The following is a 26,565-nucleotide window of genomic DNA, read 5'->3' as shown; positions in this document are numbered from 1 at the left end:
CAACCTCATATCCATGGCTTCCCAGAGAATATGCCATATGTTTTTAGGCTGAAGGAGCCCATCACTATTCAAACCATCCCTAATTATGCGAGTGGCGCTCTAAACGCTGAGATGATCTGATCGACAGTGGGTCGATTATCAACCCGCTTGTTGAAGTGAGTCCATCTGATGCGCTCGAAGGTTAGAGGACATGCGCTACCACGTAGTTGGCGAGGAATTGGCAGAATGGCTTCCCGTGGGTCATTCACATCCGATACCTATGATATGATACCTACCTCGAGCCAAGCAAATAACCAGTGCTGGGAATTGTGCTGAGGATCTCCACCAATATCTCAATTCCCTTTCAGGGAGATTACGGAAGGCTTTAGTTTGTAGATCCTGTTCAATTTCCGGGTGAAATGGATACTTGACTCTGATACGGATGAGGATCTGAACAGATCATGAGCTTGCTGTGACCGTGCGCAGATGTCCTTTTTGCAATTGCTACTCACAGTTAATCGCTCGCCTTGCTTCCAGACTCTTACCTCACCGGTGTCACCATCTTCGCTTCTTTATGAAGAATATCGCACATATATCATTGACAGCAAGTGAAATCGCATGGGATTGATTCTTTCGTGCAGTTTTCTTTCCGTTCCAAGCTCAAAAGACGGAGATCCACACATCGCAAATGGGGTTATCGCAAGTCATGTTGACCACCGTGATTGTGATGGTTTTTGTGAGCTTTCGTCTGGTGTCTGCAGCAGTGGATTACACGCGATGGCATCCACCAGGACCAGATGACGGTAAGCTATTAGACCAAAAAGTCTTTTGCAAGAAAATTCTGTAATTCTGACAACGTTGACAGTCCGTGGACCATGCCCTGCATTAAACAGTCTCGCAAATCATGGCATACTTCCTCGCAACGGAAAGCGAATGACTTATCCGACCTTGCTTAAAGGCATATTGGAGGGGTTGAATGTTGGATTTGATCTCACACTTGTTGCTGGCACCGGGGGGATGATAGGGGCGAAAAATCCACTTCAGCTCTACTTCAACCTAGATGATCTCGCTAATCACGATTTGTTTGCCGAACACGACGCAAGTTTATCACGAGGCGACATTTACTTTGGTGACAATATCAGCTTCAACGCGACGATTTGGCAGAGCGTCCTCGACTACTTCATCGACGACCGCACTGTAAGCTTGGGAGCAGCTGCTCACGCACGGTTAAATCGAATCAAAACGGAAAGAGCACGAAATCCTGATTTCACATTTAATGCGAAGGACGATATAATTAGCTATACTGAAACGGCGCAGTATTTAAGTGTTTTTGGGAACCCTGATACAGGAAACCCTCGAGTTGATTGGATCAGGATTTTCTTCGGTAAGGAAATTTAGGAGCCTAAGTTCATGCATCAGTAACCTTTCTAATCGATAAAATAGAGCAAGAACGGTTGCCATATCTTGAGGGATGGCAGCGACCATCGAAACAAACGAATGCGCTAACCCTGGCGCCTTTAATCGCAAAGCTCATGATTGCTGGCGGAGAAGTTCTTCCCGAGACATTAATGATGGTAGAAAACACTTTGGGAAAGATACTGACTGGCAAACCCATAGAAGGTTTGATTGGAAGGCTCCCGTTCATAAATAAGACATAATAGCGAAAATGGTTCTGGGTGTATTGTATGGCTATATCTTCATGTTCCCACTGTTGTTTCCCTTTTCCCTCGGCATTGAAGCGCGTTGTTCTTGGGTAGAGTTATATGAACATTTATGACTACAAACGCCCCGGTAGGCTTTAGGACATCAAATGGCAATAATAGTTGGAAGTGGTCGCGCTTCTCATCCTTCTTGCCTTTGTGCGTTGCAGTATCCGTGATGTAGTCAAGTGCTGTGTCGTTGACCAAGCATCAGATCTTGCTTAGTCACCAACTAAAGTGACCTCACTAGCAAACCAGCAATTCTGATATGGGATCGCATGCGCCAGAAACCCAGGTTTATCAATTTGGGCTGGAATCGACTCATATTCGCAATGGAAGTCTTTCGCAACCCCCCCGAACCTTCTTCATTCATTCCGCTTGCCGAGCACCAATCGCATACTCCGGCATCGTTCTATTCAGGACCCCCCATCCTGCACCATCTGAGCGAACGTTGTAAAATAGTGATTTTGGAAGAAGAATTAAACAAATCCACTGCATTAAATGGGTTGCGACCGAATGCCTCCGTAGCTGAAGCTGTGAATGGCACCTCAGCTAGCGAAGCTTCAACCTCCGCTACCGCTACATCTACCGACGGTGCGGATGGGAACAAAGAGATTGTGATAGATGGGGTCGATGTTTGGGTAACATCTGAGTATGGATTCAAATTCTATTTTCAGGAGAATATGCGCATCTCTAACAGTGAAATAGACGTCTCCTTCTCTACTCCCAGCGTGCGAAAACCGGTGTCGCAATCCCGTACCCATCAATCTCCCTGCATGCGATTCAACGCCTCCAAATCCCTAACTCCACTTCACCCGCAACTTCCTCCGTTGCAGATGAAAATACAGTGCAGGGTTTATATATGCAACTTTCAGCCGACAGCCAGGACAGCCAGGAGGACGAGGATATGGAAGAAGATAGCACGTGTCTAACAATAGTGCCTCCGCCTCCCCAACTCCAACCCCCACCACAACCGCAACAACAAGACGAACTCCTCACTACGGAAGAAGAAGAAAATAAACACAGCCAAACGCCTGCGCAAGATCTGTTTGCCGCCGTCTCAGCATGTTCGAACCTGCATCCTGATCCAGCATCGCAACATGGAAGCGACGAAGAAGGCGACGCGGATATGCAGAATCACCCCACCGAACAGCTGGATGGTAGTATCTTGTATCAGAGAGGGCTGATCACCCCTGGCAATAGCACAGGCGGCTTACCGCCTGCGATGCCGGGGAGTGGAGGTTGGATTACGGCAGAAAATATGCATGAGTACTTTGATGAGGAGGGGAATTGGAAAGGTGGTGAGGATATTGGGGATGGGAGCGAAGGGCCGGGTGGGGTTTCTTTGGGGCCTGGGGCTGGGATGGTTAGACCTCGTGAGGAAGGTGGTGAGGGAAATGGGCAAGATGCTGTTGATGTGAATACCGATGAGGGTGGGGAGGAGACGAAGTGGAGGAGGACGGGCTGAGTGCCTGGGTTTGTATGGAAAACAAAAGAAATCAGTAAAAAAAGAATTTTCTATGAATATTTTGGAGGCTTTTGCGTTATCTTTTGGGCCGATGATAGCTTCTGACTCTGTATTAGATACCCTTGGTAAGTGGCTAAGTGTAATTGTGAAATAAAAAGTTGATTAAAATGAAATCAGTTGGGGAAATTATGAGAATTGTATTGTTTCCATGCAGGTTTGGGGGGGTGTTCATCGACAGAGCTGAAGCTACCTTGGGTGCAATTAAACATTAAAATACAAAAGTAACTAGTAGAAACCAGACAGCGACTTGGTGATTCGAGTGATAAACGGACAACGTGAAATAAACAATAATTTCATGTAGTCATTCAAAAAAGCACTGAAGAAGCGATATCATCACCAGAAAAAGGAACTTGGAGCCATGAATCGGCTCAAGGTTGTATTCACATACATCTTCCAGTTCGCCCAAAACAAAATCAAATTCCAATCGATAAATACAATAAGACACCAACAAAACATCCAGGTCAGATAATGTGAAGTCAGCTAAAAATTAACCCACTCCTATGCCACGCAAGGGACGAACGCAAGGGGAAAGTCCGAAGGACGCCATTAAATATGGATAACAAGCTTCCAGCAACTCCAAACGAAAGATATAACCCACGTTCAACCTAAAATGGGAACATCATCAATGATAAACTCATTCTTGCCATGCACGCCATGTTCCAATTATCCTTTCTTTCCATTAGGGCTGCCATATTCCTCATCGTTACTCCTTCAAGAATCCAAATTGATCATACATGCTGCCAGGTGTTCTCACAATCGATGAGGTCAGCTTCTCTGTCCCGACTGCCGCTCCCGCTTTCAAAGGCGTTGAAGCCACCGGCCCTCCAGGTCTCTCTTGTTTCTCAGAAGGCGACTCAGTTCCCTCATGTTGAATGGAGCTCTCCGTTCCTTCCCCCTTCTCTAACTGGCGAAGTTGCGATGGACTGGATGTTGAAGTGGGAGATCGGCTACCATCGTCACCATCGTCACTTTTACTGCCAGCGTTACCGCCATTCTCCTTATCACTATCGTGGCAACTAACTCCATCAGCACCATCAGGCATAGCGATATTAGACGCTGATTGTATGGTTGTGAGTGCTGCTCGGAATTTCTGAGGGCGTGAGCGGGAAAGCGGTTGGGACAATTTGGGTATAGGAAGGATAGGTAGGGGCCTTGGCTTTTTCTCGCCTGACATTCCTGTTTCTTGTTCCATCAGCGCGGAGTTTTCGGGGAGAGCAAAGGCATTTCTTGTGGGGCGATCGCCGTTATTGAGGTTCATCGCCTCGTTATCCATTTTCGCGATGATGTTGCCGTAACTTTCTAAACTGGGGAAGCCAGAAACAGTATTTGTCGGCGTTGTTATTGATGGAGTCGATGCGTAGGGTTCACTTGCAAGAATGGTAGTAGTCGAGGCTATTGATGTGGAGCGCTGGGGTTGGTACTGAGCTTCATGTTGGGATCGTAGGACAGTCGATGAGTTTCGGCGCAGCGATGAACGACGGGGAATGTTTGGTCTTTCATGGACGGGAGTTGGAGAGAATTTTGGTACGCTGGAGGGACAAGTTACCGATAGACTTGTTGTTGAGCCTCGTTCGATAGGAGTGGGTGTTGGTTCCCCGCCATCGTCAGAAATGTCATCTTCGTCATTATCAAAAGGGTTGTGCGAATTTTCACTGGTTGATGGGAGTTCAGAAGACTTCTTATCTTGGCGGACTGGATTAATGGTTTTCGCTCGAGGCGTAGATTTACAAGAATTGTCTTCTGGCTCTTCAATAGTTGGCGACAATGAAGTTAGAATAGAGTTTCGTTGACAAATAGATGTCCTGGCGCTCTTTCGACGTTGATGTCCCTTCCTTGCTTCGTCGAGAGATGCTTCCCCAAGTGTTGATAGGCGTGATGCACGGACGCAATGAGTTCGATTGGAAGGACATCCATTGGCGTTTGCCAGTGTTCGGGTTCCGCAATTCTTCCCGCTCTCCGTGATCGGCTTCAATATAGCTGAGTGAGAACGCACTTCATCCGACCTACGGTCACTTTCAAGGCTGGAAGATGTGTTTAGCTCATGTGCAACAGGCAGCTGACTTTTTTGATAGCGGATATTACTTGGAATCCATGGCCCACTCGTCAGAGAACCTGATTCTCCGAGAGGAGGGACGTATAGTTGGCAGGTTTTAGTTGGTGTCTGGACACCCAAAATACAAGATGATCTCTCCTCTGGGTAATGCATGGATGCGCTTCGCCTGGGAGAGCCGCGGTCTTCAATTTGCTTGTATGAACCAGACGTAGAGTTGTAACGACGGGGTGACGATGCTTGCCAGATACGCGATACCGATCCGCTTCTTGTGGACGCTGGCACCCACCACCCATCAGTCGATATATACCGTTCATGAATCGTAGGAGGGGGTTTGCTGGGCGTCTCTAAGTCAATCGAATCAGTTAAGTTCTCCCCAGCTGGGTAATCAAGTATTGAGCTCCCTGCAGTATCCAAACTCTTGTTTGAAAGGAGCATCGAATCGTGCCTAGTCAAGTGAGGTATTCCAGGTGGGCGGGAAAACGGCAATGGAGGAACTTCCTGTTTTGGAGGAGAGCCTGGGGCCTGATGCAGAATCCCTTCAGACCGTCTTTTGGCTAATTCGGGATTAATAATGAATGGGCCTCCTCGCATTGTTGCAGTTATGTCATAGTATGACCCTTTCCTTGTAGTCAGTGGCCATGAAGTGATACGACCACCCTCATCCTTATCAATTGTAGTGTTGCCATCTTGTAGAGGTATTTTCCGCTTTGGAGTGCAGTCAGCTTGAAGCTCTGCGATTGCGAGAGGAGAGAAACCCATGTTTTCAACATCTGAGGGCGCTGAATGCGAACGCGGAGATGCCACAGACTCGAGAGGTATGTCCCTACTTGATTTCTTCTGGAGGCGACGCGTATTACGCATCGATAGCGTCGACATACGAGCATCTCGTCTCTCAGAAGTATGGCAGGGAGCCGGCTCCAGAATCCCCGGGGACAATTGCCCACGGAGATCTTCTGTGGAACCAATGGCAGACCATTGTCTCGCACCCGCGTACGGGAAAGGAAATGTCGTGTGGAATATTCCACGCGACTGGGGGTATAGATTGGAACTGGTCTCATTGGAATGGAGGATATTCTTCCGCCGATAGCGCAGGCATAGGACCGTCACCAGCAACACACACAAGAAAACAGTAACAGCACAAACAACGGCGATCAAAACAAGGTCACTCAGAGGAGCCATTGAATTCACGCGTCAAAGGGGTGGCTAGCAATGAGTACAAGGTTTCTCGAGAGCACGGATACTAACAAAGGACGATGATTGAAGGATCGAAGTAGGAAGCTGAGCCACATACTGCGAGAGAAGAAGGGCGCTAAACCGTGTGCAAGAAGCAAAAAATGGACCATTGAAGTAAAAGAGCTACTGTCCTCATGTTGTTTTCCTCTGGCGCGGTGACAGGTTGTCATAGCACCCAGAGTGTCAGACGCGGTTCTCATCATAAAGCAGCGTTTAACTGAACCCTCCTCTTTTGAGATGACACTCTGCAGCTTCATACTGTGTGGCGGCATGTCCAGTGGCATTCCGTGAAATGATACACGAACAAAAAAGCTTGCGATATCAGAGTATTTCTAATACATGTTAATTATTGCTTGAGCAATGATGACTTTTCAAGCATGGCCACTGAGCAAACAGTTGAGGACAGGGGGGAATTGCAGCATTGCGTATGGAGTTAATATGCTATCAAAGACCATATTAGACCAGTACCAACCCAGAGACACATAGCTTGCTTTTGTATCCAGAAGTCAATGGAGGGGATATCTCCAGCATTGGGCAAGGAGTGATGTCAGTATCACAGAGATTGCAACAATCAGAAAGCGATGAACTCAACCAAATTTCTCTGGCCATTGGAAAGGAAAATGCTAACAAAAATGCATCAATCAAAGCACCCTAGCCCTTGAATCTGCCTGAAGCTCTGGTCAAGACCATCATAATGTATGTCGTTGACGTTGAAATCAGGATCCACAATGGTCCAATTATATTATTAGTAAGCAAACCTGGCTGAACTAGTTAGTAACTATCAAGCTCCTCTCTGTTTCTGAACTGCTATCATTAATTGGTAACGACCACCAAATTACCCTGACCTGGAAGAAATACGTGGTATAAATGCAGCAGAACAGTAGCGGATGAGCAGCCAGCGGCCAGCGACCATAGACTGATTTCTCACCGGTCATCCCCGCTAGGTCATTCTAACTAGGCAGATCAATGTAACCACTCTCCATAAAAGCACATTCAACTCCTCGTTTTCTCCCTTGTGCTTGCCGAGAAGGCGTGGGAATCAAATCGCGGTAATATATTCTTGCTCCACTGTGAACAATTTGAAGCGGGTTTGCAACCCCTTACTGAACTCGCTGTTTTCCGAATCTTTCCTGAAGGCACCATTTCTATTATCAATAATTACCCTTTTCCTTTTCGGCCATTTATGCTGTGCAATTTTCTTTAAATGTGGATGATGTTGAGCAAGCATTTTACCTACTAGAACCGAATTGATAACATATTTGCCCGCTGGAGAAACTCCGATACCAAGACAAAGACACTCTCCCACCATAGCCGTGAAAATTTCAAGGACCCCGCCACAGTTCCTGACAATCACCAGCCACTGACGTCATGGCGAAGTCCTCATTTTTCCCTGCCTCCGCACCACATACAAGCGGATCCATTTTTTCGTGATGATACATGAAATTCGGGCCGGAGACGGACAAGCAATTCCTAGAGATAATTCCATTGATTGATCGGTTGGGCATAGTTTCGCGCTGCCGCAATATGTCCCTGTTGACATATTCGATGAACCAATCATTTTGTGATCCACTCTAGATTTGCTGCTCTTACTCACCATATCTCTATTTATTCGTATTTACTAGCATCCATTTAAACCAAGCGCCCCATAAATATCTCTTACGATCTGTTAATAATAAGCGTTTTATCCTTACATCGCTGCTCCACCCTCACACGTCAAAAGGTTGTGCCGCTGACTGTTGCTCTTTGTGCTACGGCGGCGTTACTCCCCATTCACCCCCACACCACCACCTCCATTATCTTCTTGCATAGCTGCCAAAACATATATCTAGGAAGCCAGAAGCACACTGCTTTGGTCTTCAGATCCTAACACTTAATATATAACCAGATTCCACCTCGACTGATATTCATTATGGACTCCCCAATTGTCGACGGCAAGTTCCGGACAGATAACACAAAGGCCCCACCCTCCACTGGGAGTGTTCTGGACCTCTTCTCACTCAAGGGAAAAACCGCTATCGTCGCTGGTGCTGGTGCAGGAATTGGCCTGGCCGTTTCCCATGCGTTGGCCGAAGCTGGAGCGAATATCGCCATCTGGTACAATAGCAACAAAGCCACCATTGAACGGGCCGCGGAGATTGAGAAGAAGTATGGAGTTCAATGTAAGTTTTAGATTTTTATGTACGGCCAAACAATGAATTGTTTCCTTTGTTTTTGTTAAACGGAGCCTATTAAAAAAAAGGAAAGAAAATAAATACCAAAATGATGTTTCTGACCACCAAATTCTAACAATTCCGTTCAGGTAGAGCATACCAAGTCAACGTCACGGACCCAGAGAAAGTCTCTGACGCCATAAACACCATCGTCCAGGAATTCAATGGACGCCTCGATATCTTCATTGCCAACTCCGGTGTTCCCTGGACCAAGGGGGCCATGATAGATGCCGACCTGGACCATTACCGCAAAGTCATAAGGACAGATGTCGACGGCGTTTACTACTGTGCCCGCGCAGCCGCCGCCCATTGGAGACGCCAGAAAGAAGAGGGCACCGATATCAACGGCAAGAAGCTGGAGAATTTCACCTATGGAAGTTTCATCGCCACGGCGTCAATGAGTGCGCACATTGTCAATTACCCGCAGCTACAGACGGCATATAATGCGGCGAAAGCGGCCGTGATTCAAATGTGTAAGTGCCTTTCTTCCTACCTATATACCAGCAGATGTGCTATTAAAAGAAAAAGGTTGGAGGAAGGAAAATACAAAGGTTTCTATCTAGTTAACGACCTACTTACAGGCAAATCTCTCGCCGTTGAATGGGTGCGTTTCGCCCGTGCCAACTCTGTTTCTCCCGGCTATATCGCCACTGAGCTCTCCAACTTCATCCCTGCTGCCACCAAGGCCATGTGGCACGAGAAGATCCCCATGGGCCGCGAGGGAGAAACCCACGAACTTGTTGGTGCATACCTGTACCTTGCCTCGAACGCTTCTAGTTACACAACCGGAACCGATATTATTGTGGATGGAGGATATGTCTTGCCATGATCAATTCTGGGAGGGCTTTTTTTTTGTTCCCTTTCACGCTTGGGTTTATGCCAGTGTGCGATCTGCATTTGTTACATATTTCGTTTCCCCACCAAATTCACAATTATTCGTTGGTAACGGAAATTGAATAAATTAGTTATTCATTTTTTATTGTTGCCTTGGAGCATCAGGTAACATGGTGAGGAACAAAAGTCCTTTACATGTTTCTTTCCTTTCTTTTTAATGGATTAAAATATATTGTGTTACCTCCCTATTTTCCCATAGTTTCGGGAGAAAAATAAATGAGAGAGACTGAGAAAAATTACAACGGTGGTGAGTGCCTCACTTCTTTCTTCTCCTCCATTATGCACAATCATTCAGCCACCTCCCCATATCAGTACATGCCTACATCTGTACTGCATGCAACATACGCCGTTCCAAGCACACGCCTTCATGACTCAGCGCACCACTTAAAAGGGGTTCATTCCACAGTCAATCATCCAACCAATTGAGAAGCTTTGTAACCACATAGTCAACAATCCTATGAACCCATGCGGCCATATCTCCTATTTCTCCCTCGTCGTCCCTACCCTCTCCGTTACTCCCAATCTTCATCTTGGGAGCCAAGAGGACATTGTCTCGCAGTCTTGACGTCGTGGGATCAAAATATTTGGACATGTCGAGTTCTACAAGCTGTTCCTGCTTGGATGCGGCATTTCGAGGATATCCACATACCTTGTGACTATTATGGGTATGAATGCAACTGTATCCGTCATCTCCGTCATTCGAGGGGGTGTCCAGTAATACTGCATCAGAGGCTGAGATTGAGGGGAAGTCTGAGTCTGAGTCTGAGTCTGGGCTTGGGAAATCGATAAGCTGATATCCTTGTTTTTGATTCTCATGCTGGGGTCGTCGTTTCGATTTTCCTCTCATGCGCTGCATTTGGCCCTCTAGTTCAATCTCTTCAATCTCTTGATAGTCATCATCCTCGCCATCACCATGATCATCGTCACCACGGCCAACATTCAAATTGGCATTGACGGGGCCATAACTCTTCCCCCTTCGTGTTCGCCTCCAAGCTCTGCGCCTACCCTGTGGGAAGGTGATCAAGTTGCGGAAAAACTTGTTGATTCTTTTATATTTCCTGATGCGATAGATGATATAAAAAGCGTATATGAGGAGGACAACTGTCGGGATCAGGTTTGAAAGAATGATGGATGATGGGACTGGTGTTTGAGATACTGCAGTTGGAGCATCTGTGCTTGATGTCAACTGAGTATCCGATGGGAGAAATATGGGTTCTTCTGGCTGGACGGGAGGAGAAGTAGTGACTGAAGATGATATAGGGGTGTGAAAAGAAAGGAAGGAGGGCTGCGGTAGTGTCAGCATCATCGCTGTTATTGCGTTTCCCTTCTAGGTCGAGGGCTGTATGTAGAATTACTTTGGGGTATTGATTTCTGGTGGCTAAGAATGCATGATAATATGTAATGAGATGGATGGGAGAGTCGAACAGAGACTCAAATAACACATCGGGGCTGCATGTTATGAAACGATAGAATGATGAGAGTTAATCCTTTTCATTGTTACGTCTCGGAGAATAAAAGGGTTACTATTGTATTCAATTCGGTTGTCTACTAGTAGTAGAGCGTCTGTGCTGCAGAAATTAAGATGAGAGTGAATACCCATGGTTACTGAGATCCTCCAGATATACAGGATAGTCAAGAGTAGAACACACTGCATTTTCTTTGTGGCAGCAACTTCCATGGTAGCTAAGCTTAACTATAACTAATAGATTAAACCCCTTTGTCAGCCACAATAGGGCTGGCCCACGTACCCCGTATATAGTTAACCCCCGGGAATTCTAGGCCTGCCAAACCCTGACTGGGCAAAGAAGTGGCTTCACTTCCTGTTGACCCTTATAAATTATTCATGTATTTCATAATCTCATATATGCTTGACAATAAATTTGTTTCTTCTCAGATTCTTCATAAGATACTAGTAGTTATATGTGAGACTTCTGATTGATTCAGAAGTTAGCAGGACTTGATAGAAGTCGATAAAATGACTTCGTGACTTGAACTCATTTGAAAATATCAAGAAAAGAGGCTGAGCTTCCTGCAATGGATCCGCAATAGTTGCACGTGTTTGGCAGGCCCTTCGCCGACCAGACCTGGATATTCAATGGACAATCCTCCGTCCCATTGGGATTCTGTGCACTCAAGTCTATCGCGAGCGAAAGGAGAATGATACAATGGCTTCAGATCGTCTCCTGGCTCAGAAAAGGCCTTCTATTTATCTGTTAGAATGCAACGAGGCATTTGAGTCACGATTTTTTGGGGGAAAAGCTCTATGCGTACTATATGGGCCGGGAAGTAGTATCAGTCCTTTGTGTCCTGTTTGAAGAAATGCTGAATCTTACCAGCGTTTCAAATTGCGGTGCAAGGATATTGCTTCGTCAAATCTCTTCCCCCCCCGAGTCCGAGGGCATATTCGATCTGATTATCAAGCTCTCGAAAGTTTGTAATGGGGATTGGAAATTGCTCTTGGAATAGTCCAATGCTGGACCCCAAGATCTCGAGTGCTTTTTAGACTACGCTGCAGTCTTCATGGATAGCCTTGGAAATTATCGTGTACGCCGCACACCCAAGGGTAGGAGATCTGGTATCATTGTTCTAAATTTGGTTTAGGGGTGCGGTGACACAAAGATCCTTGAAAGAAACACAACAACTTTATACATTCATTGAAGACCCGAATATACTTAGAGAAACCTAAGATTCCGGGCCTACCAGGGAGCCATGGCCAGAGCGAGTACTATCCGCAATCCCCTTCGATTTCGAAGACAGAGATTCAACTTGTTCAGGATGCCCTCTCAGCCCGTGAGCTTTTTTGTTTTTTTTTTTTTGCAAAACACCAGATTGAAGAAAAACTCAAGAAGAAAATAGCGAGGTCAACTATGAACTGCTGTTAGCTTCGGTGGATTGTGGGGATCTAGGTTCTCCAGAACAAAATGTGCATCTGAATGACGGTTCTGCGAAAATCCAGTACACATATGGAGACCATCCTACCCACCTGGAGAAAGTTGTGTAAAACGTTGCGGAGGCCACGAAATACGCCCGGAGCGGTATGCCAACAACTCTAGGTCAACGTAAACAGAGTAATTAATTCAATATAGATGTGACTCCCATCGCCTCAAGAACTCGAGCTATTCAGAAATTCCCGGAGAGTGGTGCTAAGCTGCTGGATGGTCGAGTGCGACTATTAAGGTGAGATAGGAATAAGTAAACTTAATCTGACTTACTCCGTAGTGTCTGGCTGTTGATGTCTATCTTGGTTGGGTCCTGGATACTGGAATCCAGGGGATGGTGCTGGAGACGGTGCGGGGAGATGGTGCGGGGAGATGGTGCGGACAACTGTTCACCAGCCCTGGGTTGGTTCTTTGGATCCCCTAAGGTATCTGCCATAATGTGTGAAGGTGTGGGGAATGGCAGATTAGATATCATAACATTTTGGTGATATTTTTGTCGAGGTCAAACAGTGGTGGGAGTTGCCAATTAGTATGCGGGAGCACTTGTTTCGGTTAGGTTCAAAGAAATAAGCAAACAACAAAAGAAACGTGCGAATGAACGGCTCGTAGGAGAAATCCAGAAAGGGATACAAGGGAATTTAGAACAACATAATCATAGAAGCTCTCATCGAGACAGGCACTATGGCGTGCCGAGATGTGGGCTTCTACTCCATGTTAAAATCCTATGGATCCAAAGAGATCAAACTATGACGCAAATGAGCCTTAACAATTTCTTCTCCTCTCTCATTTACTGAAAAAACATTACTTGTAAGCCACAGAGATAGATACCTATGTACACATATATAGACATACTTTTCAAGCCTTGGAAGCCTGATTTTATCTCTTCATTTTGGTGTTTGGGAGAATAATAAAAGAGAAAATCATTTCAGTCCGAAAAGGAAAGAATTTTTACAAAGGCCCACGTGGAAACGAAAGGACTGGGGGCGATTTGGGACCACGAGAGTGACACGCTGAGACGAAATAGTCGGAAGATATTTCACGCAGCCGAGATTAGTTGAATTGTTCCTTCTTTCTTTCCTTTTGATACATATAAATATGTAAATATATATATATATATATCATATTATCAGGAAATCAGAAGGAGTAGGTCGGGTTGACCGATAAGCAATAGCAAGATGCGTACGTCACTGAAGGGGCGAAAGAATGTATCAAATTCCAAATTTAGGGTTTTTGGATAGAAGCGCAAAATGAAAGGGAAGAGCGCCACAATACCGAAAAGCATTGACGAGCTGAATTAATAAAGAAAAGGAAAAAGAAAAGCAGAGAACCCCAATTAGTTCACGGTATTCAATACAGTAAGATGAAGTAAAAGGAGGCGCAAATTTGAAAAAAAATAAATAAAAAATAAAAAGATTTTTGCCAGCATATCTCAGAGTGGGGCGAGCGCATAGAATTGAATAATTGAATGTGGAATGAAAGGTGATATTCGCGGCGGTGGGCGGGCTAACTCCAATTAGATAAGAAATTTCAAGAGGGCAATGTAGTGGTGGGCAGCGGGCGTGCCCGGCGGAAATTGGTAGAGATGGTGGGATGGAAAATATCGCCGTGCTGAAATGGGTCTAGCATTGTACGGAGGCTTTTCTTACGTTGGAAGGCCGGGGGGGGGGGGGGGGGGGGGGTTGTGTCATTATATGTTGAACGATGAATATGAGATAGCGGGGGAACCCGCAGAGTGTATCGGTACCGCTGGTCTTAACGTATGAGGATGTTGGATGTTGTTTGTTGTTTGTTGACAAGGATGTGGGCCTAGCAGCGGTGGTAGGAGGTATTTTCGTCTATGCCAACAAAAGCTAAGCCGAGCGGTTTATAACTTCTCCGTCATCCCAGTCATTTCAATGTCCTTCGGTATTGCAGGCACAGGAACGGGTGGTTTGCTGTCAAACACCATTGGTTCTTGATCTGATGCAGATGCCGGTTCATTTCGTGGGGGCTTGGGTCGGCGTAGCTTTTCGCACCAGCTTTCCGCGCTGACGAGGGTATCATTGACCACACCACTAACCTGGGCCATCATGTCCAATCCTTCCTCTGCAAGAACTAGAACCCGTTGTGCGCTAGTTTTCATATCGGCTTCCGTGCCAGAACTACCTCCGGATGTAGTGATGGTAGATGCAAGCCGAAAGCGTTGAGGGAGGGAAGTGAGATGTCTGCGGACAAGAAGTCGTGCATTTTCCGGAAGTGCGCCGCCCGCATATTTAGAGACCACGTCTACGACTTGCCTAAGCGTACGCAATATATCTCCTTTAACCTGTTGAATCTGCTCGAAAACGCGAGTGGAATTGCGTGATGTTGCCTCGGAAATCGCTGGGTCATCTGATGGCTGAGCTCTCTTGGAAGCATCAGACTCTTCCAGAACCTTTTTCAAGGATACAATCGAGTTCCCCAGCCGACCGTTCGCCCATCGAAGCCAGCTTAGACAATAAGCCAGGCTGCGGAGGGACTCCTCGCTCATAGCAACGCCAAGACCGGAGGTAGAGATCATAAGCCGACTCTGCCAGGTAGATTGGTTGTTGTTTTGTAAAGTTTTCTTATCCAACTCCGCCAGCTCTTCATACTTAGGAGACGAAAGATTGTCATATGGTGGGAGCGACTCTGCAGTGGACGATCTCCTCGTGTGGGATGGTGTAAGTTCAGCCATTGCCCGCTCAACATCCAGCATGTCTGTGTTGGTATTTCTAATCTTCCGCCGTTTGTCAGGAGTCTCTGAATCGACGGCTGTGTCATCGCCAGCCCGCCGTCTTTGAAGTGCCCAACGGATACCCTCCTCGACACCGGTCTTCTTGCCGACGGAGCCAACTTTCTTCACCACAGGAGAACCGATGTTCCGTTCCAAAAATTCGGCTCCATACTTGAACCTTGGTGAGTAAGACTTGGAGGATGTATAGACAGAAACGGAGCTGTTTATGGCAGAAGAAAGAAGAGGATGAGATGAGGTGAGGAGAGAGAGTAATGGCTCTGGCGCTTGCGGTTGCGGTTTCGGTTGCTGTCCAGGTGAGGACGTTGTTGGCGGGGATGACGGGTCAACGCTGCGAGACGATGCGGGGGAATGAACAAAATCTATGTAAAACCAACAGATATGGTTAGAATTATACCATTGTAGTTCGTTTGATGATATTCAAACCCATAAGCTGACCTGTTCGAAGGCCTTCCAACGCCTGGGCCGCCTCGATATCGTCCATCGACAGTACACTTGTAGCCCTGCGACTGCGCCCCTCCTTATCCATGTCCAGCTGAGTAGGGCCACTTGAGACTGCCATTCTGGCAGTAGTCGAGAGAGTGGTATTTAGCAATCCGGAAGAGGCAGTGGTAGCAGCATTTGTCTGCTTAGACTGAGCGATGCTGTCAGGATACGGAGGAAGTGCAGGATGAGGCGAATCCTGGATTTGCGATGTCATGTTCGACTGACAAATCGTGGCGTGGCGTGGTTGATAGGTAGGTCTCTGTGATACCCAATTCGAGCGACTTGAATGCGACAGTTGCTTGGAATGTGACGGGGTCAGTTACCAATTAGGTTATAGGAACGGCGATGGCTTGACACCGAGCCCCGTTGGACTCTATCGAATTGTCAACGGAATCGAGCCTTTGGTCCTTCGTAGAAGGGATGAATCAACTCCAGGAACACTGTTGCAACGGCCACTAACACACACACACACACACACACACACAAAAGCTGCTAGTTCGGATCTCAGTAGAGGGAGAACATTCCAGTTGATTCTGTTGAGGAGATGGTGCAAGGAGAAACAATACTAGGTAGGAATCGATGTTGAGGATTCCCCCCACACCCAAATCGGTTTGACGGCGCCTGACATGTGACTGCTGCGGCTGCGAATCAGCATCAGACGCATTCCAAGGATTAGCATGTGAAAGGCCAAAGATGGCCAATCAGCGTTGGGAAGTCTCAGGCTAGCAAACTCTGCAAACACGTGCTCCCAGCTGATTACTCGCCTTCCTGTCTAGGAATAGCGTGGCACCAAGCCTCTTGATGCCATTCTGATGATGGGTTACTAGTACAAGGAGGAGTGCTCCTGCTGCGTGGTGTCTGGGAAGCTCAGGCGGGACTACCACGAAACTACTGCAATGACGGGACATCGTGAGCAGTTACAATATCATGAATGTGCAGGATGGAAGGGATGGGAACTGAGAGGTTTGTCCCACACAGTGTAACTATTGTTAGTGCTGACATGTTTTCTCGGTTTATTAGTAGCTATTATTTGTGAGTATCCCCCGCCGTGAGTTATTCCACAGAAAATAGGACTGCTCGTGAGCGTTTTCCCGATCGTCTTGCTGGGCTTCAGCGATTCTTGTCTTTGCCTTGCCAGGTCCCTTTCTCACAACCCGGCAAGGTGTGGCCCCATTCATCATCAATCCGAGGGTCACCATCTACCATGCATTGGAGCCCACCCCATGCGGAATTGTTGCATTCGATCTCGATTTATTTGGAGACCAGCATTCAGGGCCAGGTAGTCAGTTCTCATGCCTAGTAAAGTCTTTGGTTACTCGCCCTCTAAAGGGTCAGGCCCTGGTTTCAGGTGATGATAACAGTCGCTTGAATTGATTAAGGTGGCCGCGAAAGTCTTGACGGAATCTGTAGGCCCATTTTGTGCTCGCACCTTAAATCGTACAATAAAGCTATAAGTACTTGCACATAACGGAATGACGCATAGTGGATGGTGGATATTTTCATGCTGTTAATAGTAGTGAAAAGCAGGAAGTAGCTTTCAACTCTGGACCATGAACCACGTACATCCCAAAAATGCTAGGCTAGATACAACCAAATAGCCAATCAATCAAGTTCCATGGAAATGATTCAACAAATGCGGTTCCCAAATGGTTCCCAAAAGATTTATCGCTGAGTATTCATATATATCTAATGTGGGATGAAAATGGATCCAGCAGATTAACTTCTATTCACAGCCTCCGCAAAAGCGCTGCCCTGCCATGGACCAGAGTCAATTCAAGCGGATAGTTTTTGCTCGCGCTCCATCAGCATCGTACGTAACCATGACGGTGCTATCTTCAAATTGCAATGCACCAGGCCAAAAAGCATCTGCCTCCTTAACAACTTGGGGAGGACTCCAGCACATCTTCCCATCCTTCGGCGGGCCTGAAAACGTCGCTTTAATGTTTGCCTTATGCGGCCAGTTGCCCTCGATGTCTTCATCTGCCATATACACAACTATCAAGGATCCATCGGCAAAGGAGGCTATTTGTGGTGCTCCGGCATTTTTCCCTCTTGGAGCCACCTGCACGTCCTGCCGATGGCACCAGCTGGCTCCATCATCATAAGATATTGCGGCTTTGACATTGAAGAATGGCATGTTATCCGTTGTTTCAAAGACCATGACAAGGGCGTCCCGGTTGCCGTCTTTCGTTTTCGCGATCCCTGTCATTCCGTCTCGTTGTTTTGGCTTCCACGAGACGGCTTTCGGAGTTGACCAGGTATCGCCCCGGTCGGTTGACGTGACGAGCATCGTCCGTTGTTCATTCGCCGCAAACTCTTGCGAGTACGTCAATTGGATTTCATTCGGGTTGCTCTCAGCAAGTCTCATGAATGGCTCCCAGGCGCCCAAGTTCCCGTCCATCTCAAATGCTTGGGACGCAAATTTCCAGTCTTTCCCGCCATTAGTTGACTTGCAGACGGTGATGCGTGAGTGTATCAGGTTGGGACCGACACTGGTATGGTTTCGGAATGCGCCGAGGACGACAGAAGGTGCCACCTCAAGCAGGTATATGTTGCCGATGTCCCAGTCACCTCGAGTTATTTCTCCGAAGGGAGAAAACCGTTGATCACCATTTGTGCGCTTGGATGTTTTTATCACTTTGACCCCTCCCTCATTAATTGTAAATCCGGCTAGAACAGAGCCATTGGAAAGTTTGGCCAGGCGCACGTAGCTCGCAGGGAGGTTAGATATATTTATCTCATCCCCAATAACGAGCTCGCCCCGGATGTTATCGAAGGGTGATGGTGTGGCTAAACCAAAAATTTGCATAAATTTCGATGCTAGTTTCATCATAAATCAGAATAAATAATCAGAAATATGCTTTACCGTTTGCCTTTGGTGTCATGTTGTGCGGCGTTGATACCCTGTCGCTCACAGGATCCAAATCTCTCCGGCAGATCTCTTGTCCGGCGCAAAAGTTTAAGTCTAGCATAAATCGATTTAGAATAAAAATACAATATTACTGACAATGAGCCCCCATCTCTGCAATATACGTATCTTATCAGCTGGCGAAAATCAGTTTACGCATTAGAACTCATCATGGAATGGTGGTTCACTGGATGACGTCATCAGTTACCGCATAGTTGACTAACTATTGGAAGTTGTGCGTCCAACAGTTGAATATGTTGGTTTGCACCATATTCGGCATATGGAAGCCAACGGTCACCAGTCCTTAGAATAATGTCGCCGGGAGTCGACCCCACGAACACTGGATAAATCATGGAGTATCATACAGAATTAACCGTGCCAAGCACACCCACAATCTCACCGTTACAGCGTCGTGAGTGTGCCGCACCGTAACGGAGTTCACACTGTACCGGACTTTGTATCTTTTGTATGGTGACACAAAGTCCGTTACAGTGTGGCACACTCACTACTACGCTATAATGGTGAGATTGTGAGTGTGCTTGAATCGGTTATATGATAGTGTGATAAGATAGCACTGTGACAACTAGGTTATCCATAGCAAAAAGTCAACGTAACCATTTGCGGGCATGGCCACACAACCCACCACCTATACACTGTGACCTCCAGCCGCAGCATAGTGCGGAACCACAATGGTATCAGTTAATGATTGCTAACAATAACCGTCAGGGAAGGATCCAAATAGTGCTGATGTGACTAGTGAAGCTGGTAGATATGTACCTTCCAGGGTAAGTACTAATCAATTATCTATATAAGGGAGGGTGATGGCAGTCGGCAGCTGAGTCAGAAGCGTAACACTGAGATGTATTCGATCCTAGTACTTCTAGTACCCAATTCATACACATTCCACTCCATTGAATAATGGCAAAACCTACAGTTGTTTTCGTTCCTGGCGGGTTTCATACGCCAGCCATTTTTGATCCCGTACTTCCATTCCTCCACGCAGCTGGTTATCCAACCGCTTCAGTTTACTTACCTAGTGTGGGTGTTTCCCCTGGAATTCCGGACCTCTCACCAGACGTTGAAGCAGTTAATCTTGTTGTCGGTGGACTTGTAGAGTTGGGACGTGAGGTTTTGCTTGTTGCACACTCTTATGGTGGCGTGCCCTCATCGCAAGGACTTCAAGGTCTCAGCAAGCAGGAGAGACAGGCCCAAGGGCTGGCCGGGGGTGTCGTCAGCATGTTATTCGTGTCGGCGCATCTGCCCCAAAAGGGGAAATCAGCCATAGAAAGTATGAATGATTGCAGTCCGGAGGAAAAGGAGAGCCCATCCATAATAAAGACAGCCCCGAGTGAGGTAAGGCGCTTGTGTTTCGTGCCTTTTCGGAAACCCGAACAAGAAATCAATCGCTGACCATCCTCATATCTTAGGACCCGACGGCATTGCTTCCCGAAAACCCAATTGAGGCCTTCTACCATGATCTCGACCCGGCGGTAGCTAAATATTATGCGAGCTTATTAAGACGTCAATCTGTGGGGTATGCCAAATATATTCATCCTGTCTCCAAACCTCCTCCCTTTTGGTCACCTTTCTAACGCGATTTTCAAGTCCATTCCTCTCGCAAATCACACACGAATCCTATCGTCAAATCCCTACATCATGCTTGCTGCTTTCGAACGACAGAGCCGTCTCCTTGGCGAGACAAAAGCGTGTGGCAAAAAATGCTGGCATCCAACAGCTGCTTGGGCCTATAAATTGCGGTCATTCTCCATTCCTATCGCATCCAGAAGAAGTCTCAAAATTCATTCGGCAGGTTGCTGGAGAAACTTAATCCTGGCCTTTCAGGGTCAGCCACCGTATCAGTGAGGCAATTCACAGGAAACTTTGTCTCCATCAGCTCGTTTAAATATATCCAGATATAATTTGTTTTTTCTATTGTCGATGTTTCCGAGAGATGTGACTGCTTGGAACACAGCCATGTAGTTGATAAAATTTAACAAAATGGAGACAAATCAAATATTCGCAACTCTCGACTTTTCCACTTAACCGCAATTCTGCCTGGCCAATGAGCCTTGATATCATGTGTATATGTGTATCCTACCTTGTAATTTCTGTGTCAAGGTTATCCCTTCGAAGAGTTCACATATATCTAAGCCTTCTTAACCCAGATCCTCTACTGTGTATACGTGTCATAATGGCACGGCATTTGATAGCGCAGCTACTCAATCAAAAGCATAAGCGTTCGGTTTCAACTTTTCGCGGCCTCCATGGGATCAGACCCGGAGCCAACGGATAAACTCAAAGTCCATTCGCTTGAAGAACTGCCTAGGTGTGAAGGAGAAAATATGCGGTGGACGTTGCAGAAGCATGAAAGGTGAAAAGAGCACCCCTAACGGGCGGATTGGTCGTCAAGTTCTGATTTTGTCAGCAGCAAAAGGTTTTATCCAGCATCTTGACCCTAACAGCAGACTGAATCCTGTATCCTCTATCCAAAAAAATCACGTGGTACGCTAGGGCCACTGGAAAACCAAAAAAATATCATACGGAGACTCCATGCTATAAATCCGATGGGCTCCTTGATTTCTTATTTATTGTCAATAACAAGAGCTCTTTAAAAACCAATCCAATAAATAAATTTGTGCATGTGGGCGCAAAAATAGACTATCCTCAAAAGAAAATATGAAATAGAAAAATGTGTGCATATGGGAAATACGCTTGACAAACAGAAGTCAAAAATAGATCAATGCTCCATCCAAAATGGTACCATGTGGTGAACCTCGAACACCAGAAACCAAAAGCATGGTAAAATAGATAAAAAGAAAGAAAAAGAAAAGAAAAAGAGGGAGGAAAGGGGGGGCGAGAAGGTGTGAGAAATGTAATTAAACAAATAGGACATTCGACTTCGATCTAGAAGACCAGGCAAAAGTATCGTTTCCAGCACCTACCTTGGTCTCTTCATGGGAAGCTATTGTGAGATGTTGTGTCGTCGATATCCCTCTCCAAGTCTTCTGGGAAAGAAAAGGGATCGATATCGAAAAATTCATCATCATCATCATCATAATCGTCCTCGCCCCCGCCCTCATCACCACTCAATTCACCTGCATTCCGCCTCATAACATCCTCTGCCACCCTCTTGGCCACATTGCGGTTCACATGTAAGACTTTATGGATATTCGGCAAAACGATTCGACACTGCCCCATGGCCTTTGCTTTAATTTCGCAAAGGACTGGGCCAACTGCATACCACACGAAATCCGATCTGCAGTCCTTGTACGCACATAACGCACGTAGCCGTTCCCATTCGTAGGTACTATTCGCCCATGTGTGGCTTAGAGGGTGGTCAAAATTGGGAGGAGTAAGCTCCTGTAGGCTTTGAGCCGCCTCAAGGATCTTCCTGGAGTATGGTGTTTCGCTATTCAGGCCGTGCTGCCTCTCCCAGTTGATTTTCTTGTCTCTGAATCTCTTTTTAATATCGTTCAGAGCATTGTATAGAACTGGGTTCATTTCATCCTTTTCCTTAATTCCCCGTTTTTCCACCTTACCCCATTCGGATAGTAAGTCGTGATCCAAAGGGAGTTCACAATGCTCGCTGCAGAATTTGTCGAACCGGACTAGCATTTGATCACTTTCGGCCACAATAACATCGAAAAGTAGATAATCGATGATATTGCAGCTGTTCCACACCAGGGGTTTGAAGCCTCTGGAAAGAGACTTGTAAGCAGGAACTAGCGGTTGCTTCTCAGTAATTACCTTTGAGTATTTTGGTTTTAAATACTCCCAAGCATCATCGGTCAGTTCCAGCCCGGCCTTCTTGCTATCTACTAGATAACTAAGCAGCCAGGCCAACTTAACCGCCATAGGAGAGGCAATGTTATTTTCGTGGTAACAATATGTTTCACGCTCGATGGTGCATTGTCCTAGTTTCGACGGTTTTACATTGAACCGAAAAGCATTGGTTAGGAACTCTTCCGTAGACCCTATTTCACTCATCAGGGTTGAGCAGGAACGGAGTCCAAGACTTTCTGCTGATGGCACCGTTCCTGGATCGAACTCAGTGCTCTTGAACTCGCGCACAATAATTGGATCCCAGCAGACCCAACACTGGTCTCCGTCATAATCGCCCCCAGAGAGCAGTGAAGCAAGTGGTGTATCTCCAGTAGTCGGGAAAACTATGACATCCTTCATATGTCGTAGCTCATTTTTGTAAACCGACCTTCGTTTTTGGATATCGGTTGCAAGATGAGCAGGCAAACGAGCGAGAAGGACATCAATGTCGTGGAGTTCCGTACCGGCAGATCCATGTTCCCATTCACGAGAAAACCCAAGATGAACTTCATCTGGTCTCAATACTCCGAAGGGATCCGCAACGCAATATGCGAACGTTGATTGAGAGACTGTGATCTTTAGTTTTTTAAGGTTATCTAGATAATCTTGAAGCAGTCGCCTAAATATCTTAGTTAGATACGGAAGTTTTAATGGTAAGAAGCCAGCATCCAAAAGCATGATTGCCTGTTCCGCATATTGGGATGGGAAAAAGTTGTCGGTACGCTTGGGCTGCCGTTTGGAACTCCCATTGGTGATCCATTTCATTTTCTGCAACCAGCTGCGACACTCAACACCACTGGAACACAAAAGGGTTCGCAAAAATTCATCATAAAATGAAGACATTTCTTGTTTAATCAGGTTTCTGATATGGTCATTGCGGATTCCACCATGTTGAAGAATATTGAGGAGCTGCATATTCAGCGAAGCAGGACTGAGCGGCCGCGACCATTGAACGACTTCAAACGTCAGCTGCGTATCATCCATGGGCTTTGTATCATGCGGAGGGGCGGGATGTATTTTGAGCTGTGACTGGGTAATTTGAAGCCAAAACCCTCGGTCACCAGTTTTAAATCTTGAATCGTCAAGATCCACCATCCATACCCCTTTTGCGCCGGAAATTCTTGCTTGGAAAATAGCCGGGTGGCCATCCAGGCCCAAAGCGGAGGCAACTGCCATTCCCAGCGACTTAGACATCAACGCGCAGCCATCATTCATTACCGTTCCCGGAGGATTCTTGACATAAATGATTTCCTCCCGTCGTAGGATTACCGTGGCCAATGTACGGGATAATCCAAGGTGGAGCCTCTGGAAGAGTTTCATATCAGATTGATGACCGTTTTTGGCTCTAGGCATGTGCCAATCAATCAATGCGTCGATACTCATACTAGTGCGTTGCCCAGACGTTTCGCCCTGCGGAGGAATCTCCAGAGGGTCTCTGGCTTTACGAAAATCGATCCCATCAGTGGCAAAGAAATACGCCTTTTGCTTGTGAGGAGTTTCTATTGCGCTCCCTCCAGCTCTTATTTCTCCACTATCATATTTTTTCGCCTTTTTCTGTTTATTTTGAATGTCTTCAAGATACAATACCTTCCAAACTCTCCCCACTAGATGGTGTTCACTAGTCGCCATCCAACGCGAAATCGCGTCGATCAAAATCTCCTTTTCCACCGCATTTCCTTTTCGAACAAGATGTGCTGGTGGCTCTGTCAAGATGGGGTACGTCAGTTCAAGAAATCGATCCGAGCCAAACCGTCGGCAAAATCGGTAACCCCTCAAAAGTTTCAAAGGCTTCAAAGTAAGTTTAAAGTAGCCTGGTTCTTTTTGCGAGCACCACGTCAGTTCGCAGCTCAAGGTCATCACATCTCCAGTCAATTTCCTGTCCTTATATTGGTCAACTGCCATATCCCATGGCTCTGGAGCTGTTTTCTCCAACCTCTCCTGCTCGCCATCATGAAGAGACTTCCAGAAATCTTCATACTCAGGTAACTTCCGCCTATCTAATTTCTGAAGAATATTCTCAGCGGGGACTTTAAAAAAATTGGCTGCTCTTTGCGCTTCATATCGGTACCGTAGGGGGACAGTGGTTTTAACCACGTTTTGGCTAGAAAATGGGCCGTTCTCCTCCAAATCCTGGATAATATTGCGAATCTTTTGTTCTCGCCATTCAAGATCTGCTTCCGGTTGCATTTTTGTATTTTTGGACGGACTTGTTGTGTTTGCATTGCTCCATAAACCCGAGAATTTGGCATCTGGTGGTGGCCTGGCGGTGGAAGAGTATGTGGATGCCTCATTCAAATCAAACTGGCCCGTCTCGAAGCTCCGAGAAAAGGAGGTAGCAGGAGTACTGGCCCCGAAACTAGCTCCAAATGAGTTCGATTGTTCTGTAGTGACTGTTTGAAAGCTCGTATTTTCATTATTTAGAGGCTTCCCAGAAGGTGAAGAGACAGATTTCCGGACATTTTTGGAAGTCGTCATGTATTCATCAATCCTCCGTTGTTTTGGAGCCTTTGGTCCCTGGTTATTGTCGGAAGAATCAGCCAAGCCCAATGAAGAAATATCAAGATTGATATCAAGGTTATCCAGATCGGAATTCTCAAATTCATCGTCAGACGACGACGATGACATCATGTGCAACGGATTGGAAGGAGTACTGGGAGCAGTCGAAAATACCTCTGAATGATCAACAACTTCCTTTCTTTTAGTTGGGGAAGGTGGCATCTTGGCAGGTGCTGTTGGCGGAACTTTGGGGGCGCCGTTTGATTTCGTTCCGGATCCTGCCATTGGATCCCCCGTAGTAGTAGCTGCGACCCCTGAGTCGCATCCCGGCCCCGATCTGGCACCTGCAGGGGAGGAGACACTCGCACCTCGTGGTATCCTAGAGGCTCCTCTGGTCACAATATATTCCTCATCGCTAAGGACTTTCCACAATTCGTCAAGAACTCTTGCGCGCTGTTCCGGGGTGATGTTCCTCGCCATAGAAATCGTGTTGCTACGAATGAATGAACGCGAAGACGGCAGGACCTCCGGTTCTTGCTTTGGTTTCTGAACCCACCCGGAGAAAAAAGCCATCGCCCACTCGGAAAAAGAATCTATCACCCGTTGAAAATTGACAGGGTCATCGTAGTATAGGAATTTTGCAAGGCCAACACATCTTTCTGGCAAGGATCGCCCCTCTATAGGACGCTGTCTTGGAGTTGAAACTGGTGGGTTCGGAAGGTCTAAATTATAGGTCGCATTGAGGTTGTATATGAGCAAGTTGAAGTCAACCCCACTCCTTGGGGTCCGTGGAGTAGCCATCTGGAAGCTTGGATATAGCTCAAGTGAGTGAATGGCAATTGGACAAAATGCAGTGATATTGCAGCGCTTGCAACAGCTCAATGGTGAGGGGTCTGTACCACATATATCAAGGTGAGTTGACGATTCTAGTTGCACACGACATTCCAAAGAAACAAACGAGCGTCGTTGAAGGAATTGACTTTTGCAACTGTTGCAACAAGGTTCCCCCAAATATTCTTTGATGGGGGTATTTAATTAATCATAATGGAAATCGTCAATGGCAACGGATGAGACTGCCTTTAAACGGGCGAAACAGGGCGGGCCTCAAAAAGCAAATATGTTTTTTCATAATTTGTCCACTCGCATCACGCCCGTTAGCGCTCGCCGCCTGTAGGCCCAGCCTCCCGTTTTCCCGTTTCCTTTTTCCAAGCCTGTTGGAGCTAGCGGAGGCCCACAGTCCTGTGTGATCAGTGCAGCATGAACTAAAAAAAGAAACGAGACGTCTCCCAAAGGAACATGACAGCCCGCCAGTCTTCCTCAACATCCACTCATAATATTGGCCAAAATATGACAGGTCAATATGAGGGGGGCCGATGATTATGTAATCGTCAAGGCTGAACAGGATGAGGGTCCCAAATAAAAAAGAAAAGAAAAAAAAAACAAAATGCACTCAACATGTAAACAAAGTCTTTTACTTGGCAGTTCTGTTCCTGACTCTGGCGTGGGGGGTAGGGGGCCTCAATGAAACTAAATCCTACGCCTAATCGAGTAAGCTGCATTTCGTA

At 46.5% G+C, this 26,565-nt stretch overlaps 9 protein-coding genes across 9 annotated transcripts; 4 read left to right on the top strand and 5 right to left on the bottom strand.

Moving 5' to 3' along the window:
- Positions 1-685: 685 nt before the first annotated feature.
- HCBG_06612 (uncharacterized protein) lies at positions 686-1,637 on the top strand (the record flags this gene model as incomplete). The annotated part of the gene is made up of 3 exons (XM_045433661.1): positions 686-782; positions 845-1,363; positions 1,423-1,637. 3 exons carry the CDS (start codon positions 686-688, stop codon positions 1,635-1,637), a joined length of 831 nt encoding a protein of 276 aa, XP_045285974.1.
- Positions 1,638-2,011: 374 nt separating this feature from the next.
- HCBG_06611 (uncharacterized protein) lies at positions 2,012-3,147 on the top strand (the record flags this gene model as incomplete). Its single annotated transcript, XM_045433660.1, has 2 exons — positions 2,012-2,331; positions 2,388-3,147. 2 exons carry the CDS (start codon positions 2,012-2,014, stop codon positions 3,145-3,147), a joined length of 1,080 nt encoding a protein of 359 aa, XP_045285973.1.
- Positions 3,148-3,910: 763 nt separating this feature from the next.
- HCBG_06610 (uncharacterized protein) lies at positions 3,911-6,439 on the bottom strand (the record flags this gene model as incomplete). Its single annotated transcript, XM_045433659.1, has 2 exons — positions 3,911-4,953; positions 5,215-6,439. 2 exons carry the CDS (start codon positions 6,437-6,439, stop codon positions 3,911-3,913), a joined length of 2,268 nt encoding a protein of 755 aa, XP_045285972.1.
- Positions 6,440-7,947: 1,508 nt separating this feature from the next.
- HCBG_06609 (L-xylulose reductase) lies at positions 7,948-9,856 on the top strand (the record flags this gene model as incomplete). Its single annotated transcript, XM_045433658.1, has 3 exons — positions 7,948-8,652; positions 8,793-9,176; positions 9,285-9,856. The coding sequence occupies 3 exons, from the start codon at positions 8,403-8,405 to the stop codon at positions 9,530-9,532; spliced, it is 882 nt and encodes a 293-aa protein (XP_045285971.1).
- A 147-nt stretch (positions 9,857-10,003) lies between these two features.
- Positions 10,004-12,972, bottom strand: HCBG_06608 (uncharacterized protein; the record flags this gene model as incomplete). The annotated part of the gene is made up of 5 exons (XM_045433657.1): positions 10,004-10,882; positions 11,099-11,290; positions 11,653-11,799; positions 12,298-12,362; positions 12,810-12,972. The coding sequence occupies 5 exons, from the start codon at positions 12,970-12,972 to the stop codon at positions 10,004-10,006; spliced, it is 1,446 nt and encodes a 481-aa protein (XP_045285970.1).
- A 1,428-nt stretch (positions 12,973-14,400) lies between these two features.
- HCBG_06607 (clock-controlled protein 8) lies at positions 14,401-15,988 on the bottom strand (the record flags this gene model as incomplete). The annotated part of the gene is made up of 2 exons (XM_045433656.1): positions 14,401-15,650; positions 15,727-15,988. The coding sequence occupies 2 exons, from the start codon at positions 15,986-15,988 to the stop codon at positions 14,401-14,403; spliced, it is 1,512 nt and encodes a 503-aa protein (XP_045285969.1).
- A 1,324-nt stretch (positions 15,989-17,312) lies between these two features.
- Positions 17,313-18,604, bottom strand: HCBG_06606 (BNR/Asp-box repeat domain-containing protein; the record flags this gene model as incomplete). Its single annotated transcript, XM_045433655.1, has 1 exon — positions 17,313-18,604. The coding sequence occupies one exon, from the start codon at positions 18,602-18,604 to the stop codon at positions 17,543-17,545; it is 1,062 nt and encodes a 353-aa protein (XP_045285968.1).
- Positions 18,605-19,600: 996 nt separating this feature from the next.
- On the top strand, positions 19,601-20,510 carry HCBG_06605 (uncharacterized protein; the record flags this gene model as incomplete). The annotated part of the gene is made up of 3 exons (XM_045433654.1): positions 19,601-20,035; positions 20,110-20,216; positions 20,288-20,510. The coding sequence occupies 3 exons, from the start codon at positions 19,601-19,603 to the stop codon at positions 20,508-20,510; spliced, it is 765 nt and encodes a 254-aa protein (XP_045285967.1).
- A 782-nt stretch (positions 20,511-21,292) lies between these two features.
- Positions 21,293-25,801, bottom strand: HCBG_06604 (RNA-dependent RNA polymerase; the record flags this gene model as incomplete). The annotated part of the gene is made up of 1 exon (XM_045433653.1): positions 21,293-25,801. The coding sequence occupies one exon, from the start codon at positions 25,799-25,801 to the stop codon at positions 21,635-21,637; it is 4,167 nt and encodes a 1,388-aa protein (XP_045285966.1).
- Between the last annotated feature and the right edge of the window lie 764 nt (positions 25,802-26,565).

Source organism: Histoplasma capsulatum, assembly GCF_000150115.1.
Source record: "Histoplasma capsulatum G186AR genomic scaffold supercont2.9, whole genome shotgun sequence".
Classification (NCBI taxonomy): Eukaryota; Fungi; Ascomycota; class Eurotiomycetes; order Onygenales; family Ajellomycetaceae; genus Histoplasma; species Histoplasma capsulatum.
The sequence above is the reverse complement of the archived record's forward strand: the minus strand, read 5'-3'. Positions and strand labels throughout refer to the sequence as shown.